This window comes from Trachemys scripta, chromosome 7, assembly GCF_013100865.1.
Source record: "Trachemys scripta elegans isolate TJP31775 chromosome 7, CAS_Tse_1.0, whole genome shotgun sequence".
NCBI classification, from domain to species: domain Eukaryota; kingdom Metazoa; phylum Chordata; order Testudines; family Emydidae; genus Trachemys; species Trachemys scripta.
The window spans coordinates 77,642,578-77,658,098 of NC_048304.1; the positions used below are offsets into that span (position 1 = coordinate 77,642,578).

At 38.5% G+C, this 15,521-nt stretch overlaps 1 protein-coding gene across 39 annotated transcripts in view; it reads right to left on the minus strand.

Annotated features, from left to right (window-relative positions):
- ANK3 (ankyrin 3) overlaps nucleotides 1-15,521 on the minus strand; it is a 439,766-nt gene that overhangs the window by 216,661 nt on the left and 207,584 nt on the right. Inside the window, exon 1 of one of the 39 annotated variants that reach the window (XM_034777636.1) lies at nucleotides 7,531-7,773. The exons of 37 other annotated variants lie outside the window; for them this stretch is intronic. In XM_034777636.1, coding sequence (XP_034633527.1) covers nucleotides 7,531-7,566 — 36 coding nt within the window. In that variant the 5' untranslated portion in view covers nucleotides 7,567-7,773. Of the gene's footprint in view, nucleotides 1-4,970; nucleotides 5,169-7,530; nucleotides 7,774-15,521 lie in introns of those variants that run through there. One more of the 39 variants, XM_034777640.1, reaches the window with a different exon arrangement.

A 15,521-nucleotide genomic window follows, 5' to 3' on the forward strand; every position in this document is an offset into this window, starting at 1 on the left:
GCATCTAACCTCCATTTCTGCCTTTGAAAATCTCCCTCTAGGCCAGTGGTTTTCAAACTGCGGGTCACGACACAGTACTGGGTAGCGGAATGTAAGGCACTGGGTCGCGGTGGCTCCGGTCAGCACCGCAGACTGGGCCGTTAAAAGTCCCATTGATGGTACTGCCCGGCTAAGGCAGGCTGGTCCCTACCAGTTCTGACACTGCGCAGCGCCCTGGAAGCAGCCAGCAGCAGGTCTGGCTCCTAGGCTGGGGGGCCACGGGGCTCCACACGCTGCCCCCGCCCTGAGCACTGGCTCTGCACTCCCTTTGACCGCTTTCAGCCCTCACCCCTGCACCCCAAACCCCTCATCCCCAGCTTTGCTGGGTCACAGGTATCAACAATTTTCTTCAGCTGGGTCACCAGAAAAAAAAAAGTTTGAAAAACACTGCTCTAAGCTATTATCTCTGTGTTATTTACATGTTACAATGGATATTAGGAAACTAACATCAAATAATTAGTTATTTAACTGGAGTTATGACAAAACCTGACAACACAATGAAGAATGTTCACAGTGGTTGGCACCTGACAACGCCCACTAAGTTCAGCTGGATCTATCAAATAACTCTGCATTTGATTGCATACAGATAGCACTGAAGCAGAGAAGAGTTTGTTGTGTTAGTTATGGAGTTCGGGAAAATGTCTGCAGCTGTGAACATTGTGTTGTGTACTGAGCTGGGAACAGCTAAAATAATTCCTAATTTCAGAACACTACAAAGTTGATGCATTTAAACATTCAGTATACAACTTGCTGTATGTACATTACCACTAAATGAGAAAAGTTATTTTTTGTGGAAGGAGAAATCACAGGAGTACAGAGATGATTTGTAGTGCAAACTTACGTAACCATCCTATCAGAGATCTTTGTGTGAAGCGGCGAGGTTCAGTAGTGAGCTAATTCAGGGCTAATTCACATTGCACAATGCCATCGACATCAGTTGGATGACTCAAGGAATAAGGTGTTATTATTAAATGTAAGTGTGACAGAACTGAGCCCTTTATTATGTATTGAGTCAAGGAAAATAGAAAATATCATCAATTAAAATGATGTGATACAGAAGGAAGATCATAGACTTGAGCTTCATATTCCTATGTTGACATGGCATTTCTGAAGTTCATTCTAAACTCCAGGAAGGGTATTCTCTTGATACAACAGTCTTGACTCTGTCATGATTTTTACGTATAGCTAAAATATTTCCATCATTTGCTCCTCAGTATAAAATAAATCACTTGCCTTCATTACTGTTACAGCAGTCACAAAGAGATAGAGGCAAAAAGGGTCTGCTTAGAAGTGTTTCTTTTGAGGTTTATATTCACCTCAAGATAGCAACGCTCTCTAATGTGTTAAACACCAGGGGATGGTATTGATATATTCCCTGCAGTCTTTCTCTCAGAAACTGACTACCTGATAAGCTGTAATAATACAATGTAGAGATAATTTCAGTGCAGCCCAAGATCAAACTTCAAGTTATATTCCATCATTTCAGTGTCAAAGTCACATTCTACAGATCACAGAATCTAGACATGAATTTGATCATCTACTCCATTTCCCTCCCAGCGTTCCCTATTGTATGCATCTCATTTCAGAAACAAGAATTAGAGTCTATTTTCTAGGGGGAAAAAAATCTCAAAGTTTATGCCAGCAAAACTCCTGGATGGATTTTTCCCCCCACATAATTCATAACACTAGGTACAAGCACTCCAACTGAATGGGGAAGATGTATAAAAAATATTAGCAAGAATCCATAGTATTTTTTAAACAGACATATTTTATTCACTCAGAATCAGCACTTTCAAACAAATATATAAACTTGTTCCAGATCAGTCTGAATTAAGAGGTAATAAGTACAGTGAACTGAATGTAAATGCAAGTATAATATACATCTGAATTCCCTAAACATAGTGCAGTAAGCAAACTATATAAGAGTTTACAATACAGGAGATTATGAAGCCATGGTAGCAACTCTAGTTTTAAAGCTAAAAACAAATGAGGAAACCTTGTGGCACCTTAGAGACTAACAAATTTATTCAGGCATAAGCTTTCATGGGTTATAACCCACTTCATCAGATGCATGGAGTAATACAGTAAGCAGGTATAAATATACAGCACATGAAAAGATGAGAGTTGCCTTCTCAAATGGGGGTCAGTGCTACCGAGGCCAATTCAATTAGGGTGGATGTGGCCCATTCCCAACAAGAGTGGGTGAGTATCAACAGAGGGGAAACTATTTTTTGTAGTGACCCAGCCACTCCCAGTCTTTATTCAGGCTTAATTTGATGGTGTCAAGTTTGCAAATTAATTCCAATTCTGCAGTTTCTCGTTGAAGTCTGTTTTTGACTAGCGTTCACCTACAGCCTCCAACTAAAACCTCTCCAGCACATCATCAAGGATCTACAATCTACCCTGAAGGTCGATCCCTCACTCTCACAGATGCTGGGAGACAGGCCAGTCCTCGCTTACAGACAGCCCCCCAACCTGAAGCAAATACTCTCCAACAACTACACACCACACAACAGAAACACCAGCCCAGGAACCAGCCCCTGCAAGAAACTCCAGTGCCAACTCTGTCCGCATATCTATTCAAGGGACACCATCATAGGACCTAACCACATCAGCAACACCATCAAGGGCTCGTTCACCTGCACATCTACCAATGTGATATATGCCATCATGTGCCAGCAATGCCCCTCTGCCATGTACATTGGCCAAACCGGACAGTCTCTACGCGAAAGAATAAATGGACACAAATCAGACCTCAAGAATTGTAACATTCAAAAACCAGTAGGACAGCACTTCAATCTCCCTGGACACTCAATAACAGTGGCAATTCTTCAACAAAAAAACTTCAAAAACAGACTTCAACGAGAAACTGCAAACTGGAATTAATTTGTAAACTTGACACCATCAAATTAGGCCTGAATAAAGACTGGGAGTGGCTGGGTCACTACAAAAAATAATTTCCTCTCTCTGTTGATACTCACCCCTTCTTGTCAACTGTTGGGATAGGCCACATCCACCCTAACTGAATTGGCCTCATTAGCACTGACCCCCATTTGAGAAGGCAACTCCCATCTTTTCATGTGCTATATATTTATACCTGCTTGCTGTATTTTCCACTCCATGCACCTGATGAAGTGGGTTATAGCCCACAAAAGCTTATGCCCAAATAAATTTGCTAGTTTCTAAGGTGCCACAAGGACTCCTCGTTGTATTTACTGATACAGACTAACATGGCTACCCCTCTGAAAAGTGTTAAAGCTGTTTCTAATTTTCCATTATATGCCTGATTTTGACTTCCTTCACTGAAGTCTAACTTCATCAATACAAATAATTCTGCCTGAAAATACTTGTGTGTGGTCTTCTATCAGAAGATAATTGCTTAAGATCATTTGAAGGTGATTGGAGAAAGCATTAATGAGATAGGAGTCTGAAAAAGAAATAGAGGCACTTAGGTTTTTCTGTTTTTTGTTTTGTTTTGGTAGGAGTTTCTTGACATTTCTGGACTATCATGTCTCAAAAACAGCTTAGGCCAAAAAATAACAAATAAGGCTGATGAAAAGTGCTATATCGGATAAAGACACTATTATTATTATCATCCAATTATGTCCACAAAAGACTGATGTCGTTGAGGATTTGAGAGACACTTGTATGTTTAATTTTAAAGTTATTCGCTATATTTTAAAAAAATCTTTAATCATACAGCATAGGAACCTTACAGAATTTATATACTCCATGAGGATCTCAGGGGGAATTTACAAACCCTGCCATGGGCAGGGATCTCCACCTGACCTGGGACGCCTGCATACCTCAGCAAAGAGAGCCTCTATCCTGGGTAACCTGCACAGTTTATATGAGAGAGACTGATGCTGGGGAAGCCATGGAACTTATTCACTCCTCAGGACTAGAGAAAGATGCCAAGGCTATGGAAACTGTGGATCTGATCTGCTCACCAGGCACTGGAAGCACTATTGGGTTCAGTGGCCTCCTGGGGCAGCCAGCAGTCTGTACCGCCAATTCGGGGGGAGGGGGGGATGAAATTCTGTGCAGAACATTAATTTTAGGCAAATTCTGCATTGTGAAGTGGTGCAGAATTCCCACAGGAGTAGAAAAAGAAGGAAAACAATAAAAGCTAATTTTTGCCACTTTAGTGAACATCACTGAATGTTAACAACGATATGTTGAGCAAAAAGGTGCATTTTCACATAGTCATTTTGCAATATAGAACTAAATTAAAATTTTCCTTTTCAAAGGTTACTATATGACCACAACAATTTAGAATGGGGTTTTTACAAGACCCTAAGGAAGTCCCTTAAGAGGCTCTTTTGAAAATCTTAGTCTCTATTTTGTTTCCGTAAGTGTTTGCATATTTAACTCCACCTTAATCAGGTTTCTTATCTGGAGATTCAACACTGATTTGACCTGTTTCATTCTTATCTGGAAAATACTAGACTGCATTTCTGAATCCTAGAATGAAATATATCAAGCAAATAGCTCAACATCATTGGTTTTTAAGAGAATAAAAATGTAATCAAATTAAACTAAATAGTGCAACTTCTTTACTTACGTTTTAGCACAATACACCAAAGAGGAAAACTAATTTTTTGTTTAATCGTTTGATTGAAGATCAGGTTATTCTACATTTCTAGTAGTGAGCTGTGAATAGCTGACAATGTTACCTATCATCCATATTTTAGTAATTCCCCTTAGCATTTGATGATGTGTATAGGACAAGTCAGCAATAAAGTAAAAATAATCAAAAACATCACTTCTGAATAGCAAATCTAAAAGCTATGGACTAGATCCTATTTTCCTAGTACAACCAAAACATCCATTGCAGCCTATGGGAGATTCGGCTATGTAGGGAATGAGAATCAGAACCTATAATGAATAACATTTCTAGAAGCAGAATTAAGAAAAACAAAGTACTATACCCTTTCTGCACAGATCTTTTCCATAGTTCAGTCCATCTCAGTTAACTAGGTATTCTGTTTAAACTATCATACCACATACCAACAGAAAGACTAGTTTCTACTCAGCTGCTAACAAAACATTGGCTAACAACAGTAAATGCCATTCTATTGTGAAAATGATCATGCACAGTATGCAGTGGGTCAGCACACTTCCAAAGCCAGGGCTGTCTAGGGCACAGTGATGCACCAGCTTCTAAAGTATCCATGCTTAGATATCGTGCCTGCAATGATTCATTGTACTATGAAAAAAGAAACAAGATGGTCTAAACATGTATTCTCTTTGTAATTATCAAACCTCACAATAACATTTCATATGCTTTTTTTTTTTGGCTTTTGAAATCTTATGCATATTTTGGTAATTGCATTCTGTATAGATTACATACATATTTGTAGTAATATACACATATTAGGAACATATTAGGAAACATGCCAGACATTTTCATCAGTAATTCACATAGAAGTATGTTGCTAACATTTAAACCCTGTGTTGGAGTTCCTAAGCATAAATAGTATTAATGCAGCAGAAGTGAAATATTATAGTTTCGTACACTTTTTTTCCACTTTTAAAATTTGTATTCTATTAGGATTCTCCTTAACACAAGCAAATGTAAAGCAAGAGTGTCCATAAGTAGGAGGGCAATTAGAAACAGTTTTTAAAAAGCAGTTAAGATTATGAATTTGCTTACAGAAGTAAGTTTCCTTCACAAAGGGCACTTAAAAGTTATATATTCTGATTCTATACTTGAGCTAAATGAGCATGGATTTTTTTTTTTTTACTTTATAAAACAAATGCTGGAAAATTAGTTCCTAAGCATTTCTTGACTTGTCAGTGCATTTGTCTTCTTGGGAACTCTTAACTTTCCTTCAAAACTTAAGATCATTTAAATAAATGCTGGGAATCTGACTGCTGTTAGTCCAAGTAAATTAAATGAATTTCCCATATTATAACATAAGAATAACCACACTGGAAACAAAGGGAGGTGAGCAATTAACAGGCAGCAGTTTCATTCTAGAATGAAGAGGTTTACTAGTACACCTCTACCCCAATGTAACGCAACCCAATATAACATGAATTTGTATATAACGCAGTAAAGCAGCGCTCGGGGGAAGGGAGGGCACTCCAGCAGATCAAAGCAAGTTCGATATAATACGGTTTCACCTATAACGCGGTAAGATTTTTTGGCTCCCGAGGACAGCGTTATATCGGGGTAGAGGTGTACATAAAAACAATATTAATGGACCATACAGTATTAAAATGGATGAACAAGGTTTTGACTTTATTTCTTCAAAAGATAAATTCCTTATTCTAAAGATTTATATTAGTGTGTTTAAAAAGGCAGGACTGTAAACAAAACTTTCAACCTTATTACATACCTGACATTAAAAATATTAGTTTACTATTGCATCATAAACAGATAAAATATCTTAATCTAACCAGGTCTCTTCCTATAAGAAACTGCTTTAACAAAATAAAATTCTTATTAATCTACTTTGTATTTATTATTTGCAGTGAAGGTTGAGTACACATTTCATCAATAAAAGGAACAAACAGAAAACCAAAAAATCGCCATAATTTCTATGAAGATGATTTTTCATAGGGCATGTTGCTCTGATATTGATCAGGACTAAAGAAACAAGTACACATTTAAAAGAGCTCAATACAATATTTTTTTCAGTTTGTGAAATTTTTGCTAATATGACTGCTGAGTTATAAATTGTTGGAAGTGCTGACCGTTAAATATTGTTGACCTTCAAGATATATTTTACTCTTGATTCTATCAGGGCTACCTGAAGGTTAGTCTGACATTCCTTACTATTTGTATGGGATGCCAAATTTTACTGTAATCTCTTATGTTAAAATTTTCAACAGAGTAGCATGAAATACAATATTTTAAAAAATATCTTAGTATTGTACTAAGTAATTTGTAGCCTAGGGATCTGATCCTGCAAACAGTACTACTGAGGTCAATGGGACAATTCGTGTGTGTAAGGGTTATTTGTGTGGGTATAGGTTTACAGGATGAAGTCGTACATCATTAACAGCTTCTCTTTCTAAACTGTACTGTCAAAATATAATTCAGTCAAAAAGGGGTAGTAATAAATAAAATTTGGAAAAAATAGAAGCAAGAGTTTGTTTCTTTTAGTTGTACAAATTGCTTGAAGAAAAACATCAAATAATAAAATGATGGCATGTTAGAAGTAAATATATCCAGGTTATTTTAGGCCTATGGTACAGCATGAAACAGTACAAAACTCCTTCTGGAATTGTACTAAGCATCCTCTTCAGAATGTCCTGAGTAGGATATTCTTATAAAATAGAGAAAACACAAATTTCTGGATATCATTTGAATACCACATCAGTCTATAGTAAAAAACAAATGTAGGCACAAGATACAACAAATAAAACTTAATATATTTCCTCATCTGTACTTTTTTATTTCATATAGTTAAAGATTTTAAGTACTATTATAATAATAGATAATCAGATTTTACTTTCATTTCAGAATCTGCAATGGCTTACTTGTTCTGTGAAACATTCTCCCTCTTCCACTGCCATTTTCTGTGGCCAGATATGAAACCTGATGACTCAATTAGTTAACACTTGGAACTCTGCATCATAGCTAAAAATAGCTGCCAGCAGGAAGTACAGATCTGCTTTTATTAAAGAACTAAGCATGGTCACTTGTTTGACTTCCCTTAACTATATTAACAGTAGAAGGCAAGTGATTGTCAGTGTTGTAAGACTATTAGACTTGCAACAGCCCATGTCCCAGGATTCCTGGCTGGCTTACCATATTTGTAGGCTCCAGTCATTCCCTGTATATGTAATCAGGATGTCTAGAATACCAAAAATAGCTGTAGAATCAGCTGGTTAGAGCACTACGGTTGCTTGGAATCACTCCTGAAACAAGCTTTTGTCATTTTGCTTATCAGCTCTTTCCTCTGTAATGCAGACTACTTTGAACTATTTCTAAAGGCAGCAATAACATCGTTTTACACTCTGTGTGTTTTGAATACTGCACATGCCTGCTTCCTACTCCGTGGTAATTTTATATTTATTCTACTTTTGATGAATTATAAGAGATTTATGATGTTTGTTCTAAGGGTTGTTTTCCTGAACTAAAAGGCTATTTGGTATATACTTCAGCTTCTATATTACAGATATTAAAAGTTGCAACAAAGCAAAATTGCTTTAGAGAGCTCCAGTTAGAACTCTCAGAGTAAAATTCTAACTGGCCATTAGCAAAGATCACTTCCCGTGCCATGGAACGCCATCTAAAACACCAGGAGTTTTGTGTGTGCTCTCCTGCATTTATTCATGATCTCGGGGGAGAGGCGGTCCCTTCACTCTCTGACGAAGAAAGATTTTAAATCTGGGTTAGATTTAGAACTGTTCACTCTGTTCTGTTCATCTCCACTCTAATGCTCTTTCATCTGATCTCACAAATAAGAGCTGCTGATTGACATGCCAACTACAATCTGGCACCTGTGCAGGACAAGAGAAACAGGATTAAAGGGGGAAATAAAGGGGTAATAGTTTTGTCATAAAGACACAGATAATACCTCCGCTTGCCAAATAAGGAAATCACAGGGCTTAAGGGAATAGCTGCAATTTTGTATGCAAAGTGAGCGGCAGTGTGGTTAGTGGAGAGGACACTGGATGGGGAATAAGGAGAGCTAACTCTGCTACTATCCTGCTGTGTGACTTTGAGCAAGTCACTATCTCTCTTGTCTCTGTCTACCCTCCTACCCTTTTGTCTATCTTCTTTATCTAGACTGTAAGCTTGTAGGACAGGTATTATCTCTATTACATTTGGACCACGCCTAGCACAATGGTAACCCTCCCACCCACCCCACCCCCCTGGTGCTACCATAATAAAAATAAAACCTACAATTACATTGTCAATTTTAAAAAGCTGCAAATTTCCAGTCCAAAAACATCAGTTAATAAATATGGTGGGCCACATCCTTAGCAGATGTAAATGAAAATAACCCCATTGACATCAGATGTGTGCAGCAATATAATAGACATATTTTACACACACACCAAGACCCCAATTCTGCAACCTACACTGCCAGCGGAAGTCTTGGTGATCTGAATGTGTACAAGGGTCTGTCCAGGTGAAATCAGTTGTAGGAATATGGCCAAGTCTGTTTAAACACAGTTATCTTGCTGAGCCCATATATCATAAGACAGGTTTCAGTCCATTGCCTCTAGGCTACTGTGGCAAATCAGTTTTTTTAAGTGGCCTTAGTGGTACATGCTATCTTTGCAGTGTTCAATATCTCTATACCAGTTCTAATGCAATTTTGAAAAATCTGGTGTTAATGAATATTTTCTTGAAAAGGACTTTTTTTTTTAGGAAAGAAATTGCCATTTAAAAATGGTAACAAGCATCTTCAAACCTTATGTTACTGCAAGGTGGCAGGTATTTCAAATGTTTTGAAGGCACTTGGACTTTCCTCATTGTTGAGATGTATTATCTCACAGTAAACCATGCCCCTTTGTAATGTAATTTAGGCCCCAATTCAGCAAGATGCTTACACATGCCTCACTCTAAGCATGTGAGTAGTCCCACTGAATACAACGATACTGCACATGTGCTTAGAATTTGGCATGAGGACCTAGTTGAATCAGGGTCCTCATGGCTTTAAAAGACACAAAGACAAATGAAGAGGGAGATTTTCAAAGACACAAATGGGAGTTGGGTCCCTAAATCTCTTTTCTGCCTTTGAAAATCTATTTATGGGCATGGAGGGATTAGATTTTTATTGGTAAATGTTAGTAAACATATACACTATTCACACACACAAACTGATGAAAAAATATTTCCATTGATGACAATCAAAATTTAGGAAAAGCAAAATAAGAAAAATGCTGTTTGAAAACTTGTTAGAATTTGAATTAAGGATACTTACTTTGTATATTTTGACATATGTTGACAATTTGTGTTTTCACACTTATAAAACTAAGTTTTTGAATTTGTCTGACCTCCCTTTATTGTCCGACCCTTCCCAATAATTTCCCACAACTGTGAAAATTTAAATGGAAAAAAATAGAAAAAAAGCTTAAAATAAATATTGGTATTATCAGTTGAAATGATAAAAAGATAAAAATTGAATTCTGCCAAGCTTAAATATTTACATTCTTCCATTGCATGGGAAGAAGAGAGATTCTGGATGTTGTCACCCAATCAACAGATATGAAAATAAAATGTTACAATTTCATGAAATTGGCAGATATTATGCAGAGGATTCTGTTAAACTGAATTGTAGAACTGTCCCTTTATATTATCATTGCTCTGCTCCCAAACCAGATGGAGGTCTGATGGTTACTAGCTTGGAAGCAACTTAGAAACAAAATAGCACATGGCGGAGTTCAGCAGAAAGAAAAACATTTTGCCAAGAGACACAAACAGTTTAAGTATCCGCTGAAGATATAGAAAAGGCAACCTGAAACATTTTAAACCATAAGAGATGTGGGTATGATTAGCTACTCAGCTTCCAATAGAGGCAATTTTCATCCTTCTGGAAACTGTTGTTAATGGCATTCAAAACTATCTTGAAATTCAAAGACTGTGCTGAAGTCCACTAAGGTAAATGATAAAGAACTTTGTCATACATCAGGTACCATTTTCTTAGAACTAAAAGCTGGTAATTTGCATCAATAGAGATTTCCTGCAAATATCTAAAATCTATAATCACCTGGCTAATGCAGGCCCATGGCTTTGAGTTTTATAGGAAACAGAGAAGAATCTTAACCATCAAAGGCCAGATTCAATGCTCACTGAAATCAATGGAAAGATTTGCTTTAACTTCAATCAGGCCCTTCAAGTATACCTCCTAATTATAAAACACCAAAAATCATTGGCATCCAAAATAAGCAGGAGTTTGCATGTGTTTGTGAACAAGCTATTTGTTTAAATACTGCAAGGCTAATTGTAATGCAAATATTATGTAAGTTTTATGCAATAGATTCATAGATTCTAGGACTGGAAGGGACCTCGAGAGGTCATCGAGTCCAGTCCCCTGCCCGCATGGCAGGACCAAATACTGTCTAGACCATCCCTGATAGACATTTATCTAACCTACTCTTAAATATCTCCAGAGATGGAGATTCCACAACCTCCCTAGGCAATTTGTTCCAGTGTTTAACCACCCTGACAGTTAGGAACTTTTTCCTAATGTCCAACCTAGACCTCCCTTGCTGCAGTTTAAACCCACTGTTTCTGGTTCTATCCTTAGAGGCTAAGGATATATATTATATATTATAGACTTATAGAAAGAGACCTTCTAAAAACATTAAAATGTATTACTGGCACGCGAAACCTTAAATTAGAGTGAATAAATGAAGACTCGGCACACCACTTCTGAAAGGTTGCTGACCCCTGGTCTAGACCATCCCAGATAGACATTTATCTAACCTACTCTTAAATAGCTCCAGAGATGGAGATTCCACAACCTCCCTAGGCAGTTTATTCCAGTGTTTAACCACCCTGACAGTTAGGAACTTTTTCCTAAGGTCCAGCATAAACCTCCCTTGCTGCAGTTTAAGCCCATTACTTTTTGTTCTATCCTTAGGGGCTAAGGTGAACAAGTTTTCTCCCTCCTCCTTATGACACCCTTTTAGATACCTGAAAACTGTTATCATGTCCCTTATCAGTTTTCTCTTTTCCAAACTAAACAAACCCAATTCTTTCAGCCTTCCTTCATAGGTCATGTTCTCAAGACCTTTAATCATTTTTGTTGCTCTTCTTTGGACCCTTTCCAATTTCTCCACATCTTTTTTAAAATGCGGCGCCTAGAACTGGACACAATACTCCAGCTGAGGCCTAACCAGAGCAGAGTATAGCGGAAGAATGACTTCTTGTGTCTTGCTCACAACACACCTGTTAATACATCCCAGAATCATGTTTGCTTTTTTTGCAACAGCATCACACTGTTGACTCATATTTAGCTTGTGGTCCACTATAACCCCTAGATCCCTTTCTGCCGTACTCCTTCCTAGACAGTCTCTTCCCATTCTGTATGTGTGAAATTGATTTTTCCTTCCTAAGTGGAGCACTTTGCATTTGTCTTTGTTAAACTTCATCCTGTTTAACTCAGACCATTTCTCCAATTTGTCCAGATCATTTTGAATTATGGCCCTGTCCTCCAAAGTGGTTGCAATCCCTCCCAGTTTGGTATCATCCGCAAACTTAATAAATGTACTTTCTATGCCAATATCTAAGTCGTTGATGAAGATATTGAACAGAGCCGGTCCCAAAACAGACCCCTGCGGTACCCCACTCGTTACGCCTTTCCAGCAGGATTGGGAACCATTAATAACAACTCTCTGAGTACGGTTATCCAGCCAGTTATGCACCCACCTTATAGTAGCCCCATCTAAATTGTGTTTGCCTAGTTTATCGATAAGAATATCATGCGAGACCGTATCAAATGCCTTACTAAAGTCTAGGTATACCACATCCACAGCTTCACCCTTATCCACAAGGCTCGTTATCCTATCAAAGAAAGCTATCAGATTGGTTTGACATGATTTGTTCTTCACAAATCCATGCTGGCTGTTCCCTATCACCTTACCACCTTCCAAGTGTTTGCAGATGATTTCCTTAATTACTTGCTCCATTATCTTCCCTGGCACAGAAGTTAAACTAACTGGTCTGTAGTTTCCTGGGTTGTTTTTATTTTCCTTTTTATAGATGGGCACTATATTTGCCCTTTTCCAGTCTTCTGGAATCTCTCCCGTCTCCCATGATTTTCCAAAGATAATAGCTAGAGGCTCAGATACCTCCTCTATTAGTTCCTTGAGTATTCTAGGATGCATTTCATCAGGCCCGGGTGACTTGCAGGCATCTAACTTTTCTAAGTGATTTTTAACTTGTTCTTTTTTTATTTTATCCGCTAAACCTACCCCCTTCCCATTAGCATTCACTATGTTAGGCATTCCTTCAGACTTCTCGGTGAAGACCGAAACAAAGAAGTCATTAAGCATCTCTGCCATTTCCAAGTTTCCTGTTACTGTTTCTCCCTCTTCACTCCTCCAAATGCTGCCAACATAATTCTCTTGCCATTAGAAAACACCCACAGAATTAGAGTTCACATGGAATAATAAAACTGAACATGTATGACAAAGTTGAGAGTGGGAAAAAGAAAAAATCCTCCATAAAATATACACTGTTATGTAAAGGTCATCAATCAAACCTGATCAAATGAAGAAAAACTCATCCCATACGCCATCTTCTGAAAGGTCAGCTTTAAGCTCTTCTGAAGCCTATTGTTCCTGGTAAGTTAACGTCTACAAGTCTCGTAAGTGTATTTTCCTTGACTTTAATGAACACCTTACCGTTCCAAATAACCCAAAACTTTGCAGAGTAAAAGGATAAATCCCGCAACATATGCTCTGATTTTTGAAAACTCTGGTTTTAAAAAATTTCCAGTGAACAAAAATGAAGTAAGTCTGTGGCCTCGGCCTGAATGCCTCTCCCGTACCTGGACCCAGACCTGAAACTCCGAAGCACTATTTCCACCTTTAAAGTCCAATCTAAGATAGCATTGAGAAGTCTAGAATACTTCCAAATGCCATACCTCTCAACCTGCCAAGGCATAAACATGGAATGTAATCCGTGACCAACATCCAAAATGAGGGAGACACATGCATGTGCATACACACACCCACACCAAATTATTCATGCAAAAACTTAAAACACTGTGGGATTCATTCCTTCTGGGTAAGTAACGCTTTCTGTTATCTCTGTTTCATGATTTTTTTTGTGATGTAAATACTTTTCAACAGTAAAAGTGAGGGGACGTCAAGTTTGTATGGAATGTAGGTAAGTTTGGGACTAAAATAATGGAGATCTCTCAAAATGAGGGGTATTTGAAAGATATGGCCAGCACATCCCATGCCCATCGTTTCTGAACTCTCATGTACACTCCAAACCCAAAGTTTTAAAAACCTTGTATTAGTTCCTTAAATTTTCAAATATATCTGCCTAATTCCATTCTCTTTAACAAATAACCTTGAAACTTCCACAGATTTCAAGAGGGCCAGGATTTTGCTATTCACTATTTATAAGTTTTCATGACTAAGTTCAATTCATCCCTCAGTTTTTCAATGGTCTTGAAGCAAAAGCATGAAATTGTCTTTCCTTCTCTCTTGGTAGTGGCCTCTGGCACCACTCACACGGCACAAAAGGGAACAGTGACTAGCAGACAAGCCAAACTCTTTAGCTTCCTGTCCAAAAATGACTTGTACATTACAGGAGGCACTGCCCAATAGGATTCCTTTAATGGGAATTTGCCAATCGTCCCCTTCTCTGTATATTAATTCATTACTCTTAGAGTTCACTAGTCAGTTGGAATCTAGAATATTGTGATTTTGCAAAGCTGGTGCCATACGGTCATAGTTAGAAATCCCACAATCAGCTGATGGGTTGAAATGATGCTCAATGCTATCACATTGTTAATGGCGATTTACTGCTGTCTCTACCGCTCTTCATTTCTTCAAACACTTGAGGACAGAACTAGAGAGAATCAGGGTTTAAATACACCATCAAATGGCTAACAAAAATGCAACATAAATTATCCCTTGCAGATTAATGAAAGTCAAAATAAACATTGAACATACGCACCAGAGTGACTTGGTAAGATTATCACAATGACGAGATAGAATGAGTATCTGAATAACCAGATTGAAAGTGAGAGACTACTAAAATGCTTGGATTTTTAAATGCTTCTTTCATTCAAATCAATGATCAGCGTGACTCCCCAGAAGATACCCTATTCATCAGATTATGAAGACCATCACCACAATAAACCTTTCAGGAAGAGTTGGGGCACAAAATCTTCAGGCTGGGAGAACCTTTTACAAAATCAGCATTACTAACTGAGAACTCTCCACATGATCAAAATCTGGGCAAACTTACCTCATCCTTGAAAAAGCAGCATAATCAAAAGCTGATTAGGATGGGAAAAAACCCTAAAGCCAAAGCAACCAAAAGCTGCAGTGGGCCAAGCACTAACTCTGATGAAAAAAACCACTCCAAACTTGCAGGTTCATTGCTATTCATCTTTTAGGCTTACATTGAACAGACAGTTGCTCCATTTGTTTCAGTTTAGCTCCATGTAAGTTCATACAAGGCCTATGATTAGGGTTACCATACGTCCAGTTTTTCCCGGACATGTCTGGCTTTTCAGCAATCAAACCCCCGTCCGGGGGGGAATTGCCAAAAAGCCGAACATGTCCGGGAAAATGCTGGCCGGGCACTTCCCCTCCCGTGGCTGCTCTGCTCCTCCCCTGACTCTTCGGCTCTGTTTAAGAGTCGAGCTGCCCGAGCGCTATAGGCTTCAGGCAGCCCCCTTGCCTCCGGACCCCAGCCACCGGCTGGGCACTTCCCCTCCCGGGCTCCGGCGGCGCAGGGTCCGGAGGCATGGGGGCTGCCCAAAGCCGGTAGCGCTCGGGCAGCTCGGCTTTTAAACAGAGCCGAAGAGTCAGGGGAGGAGCAGAGC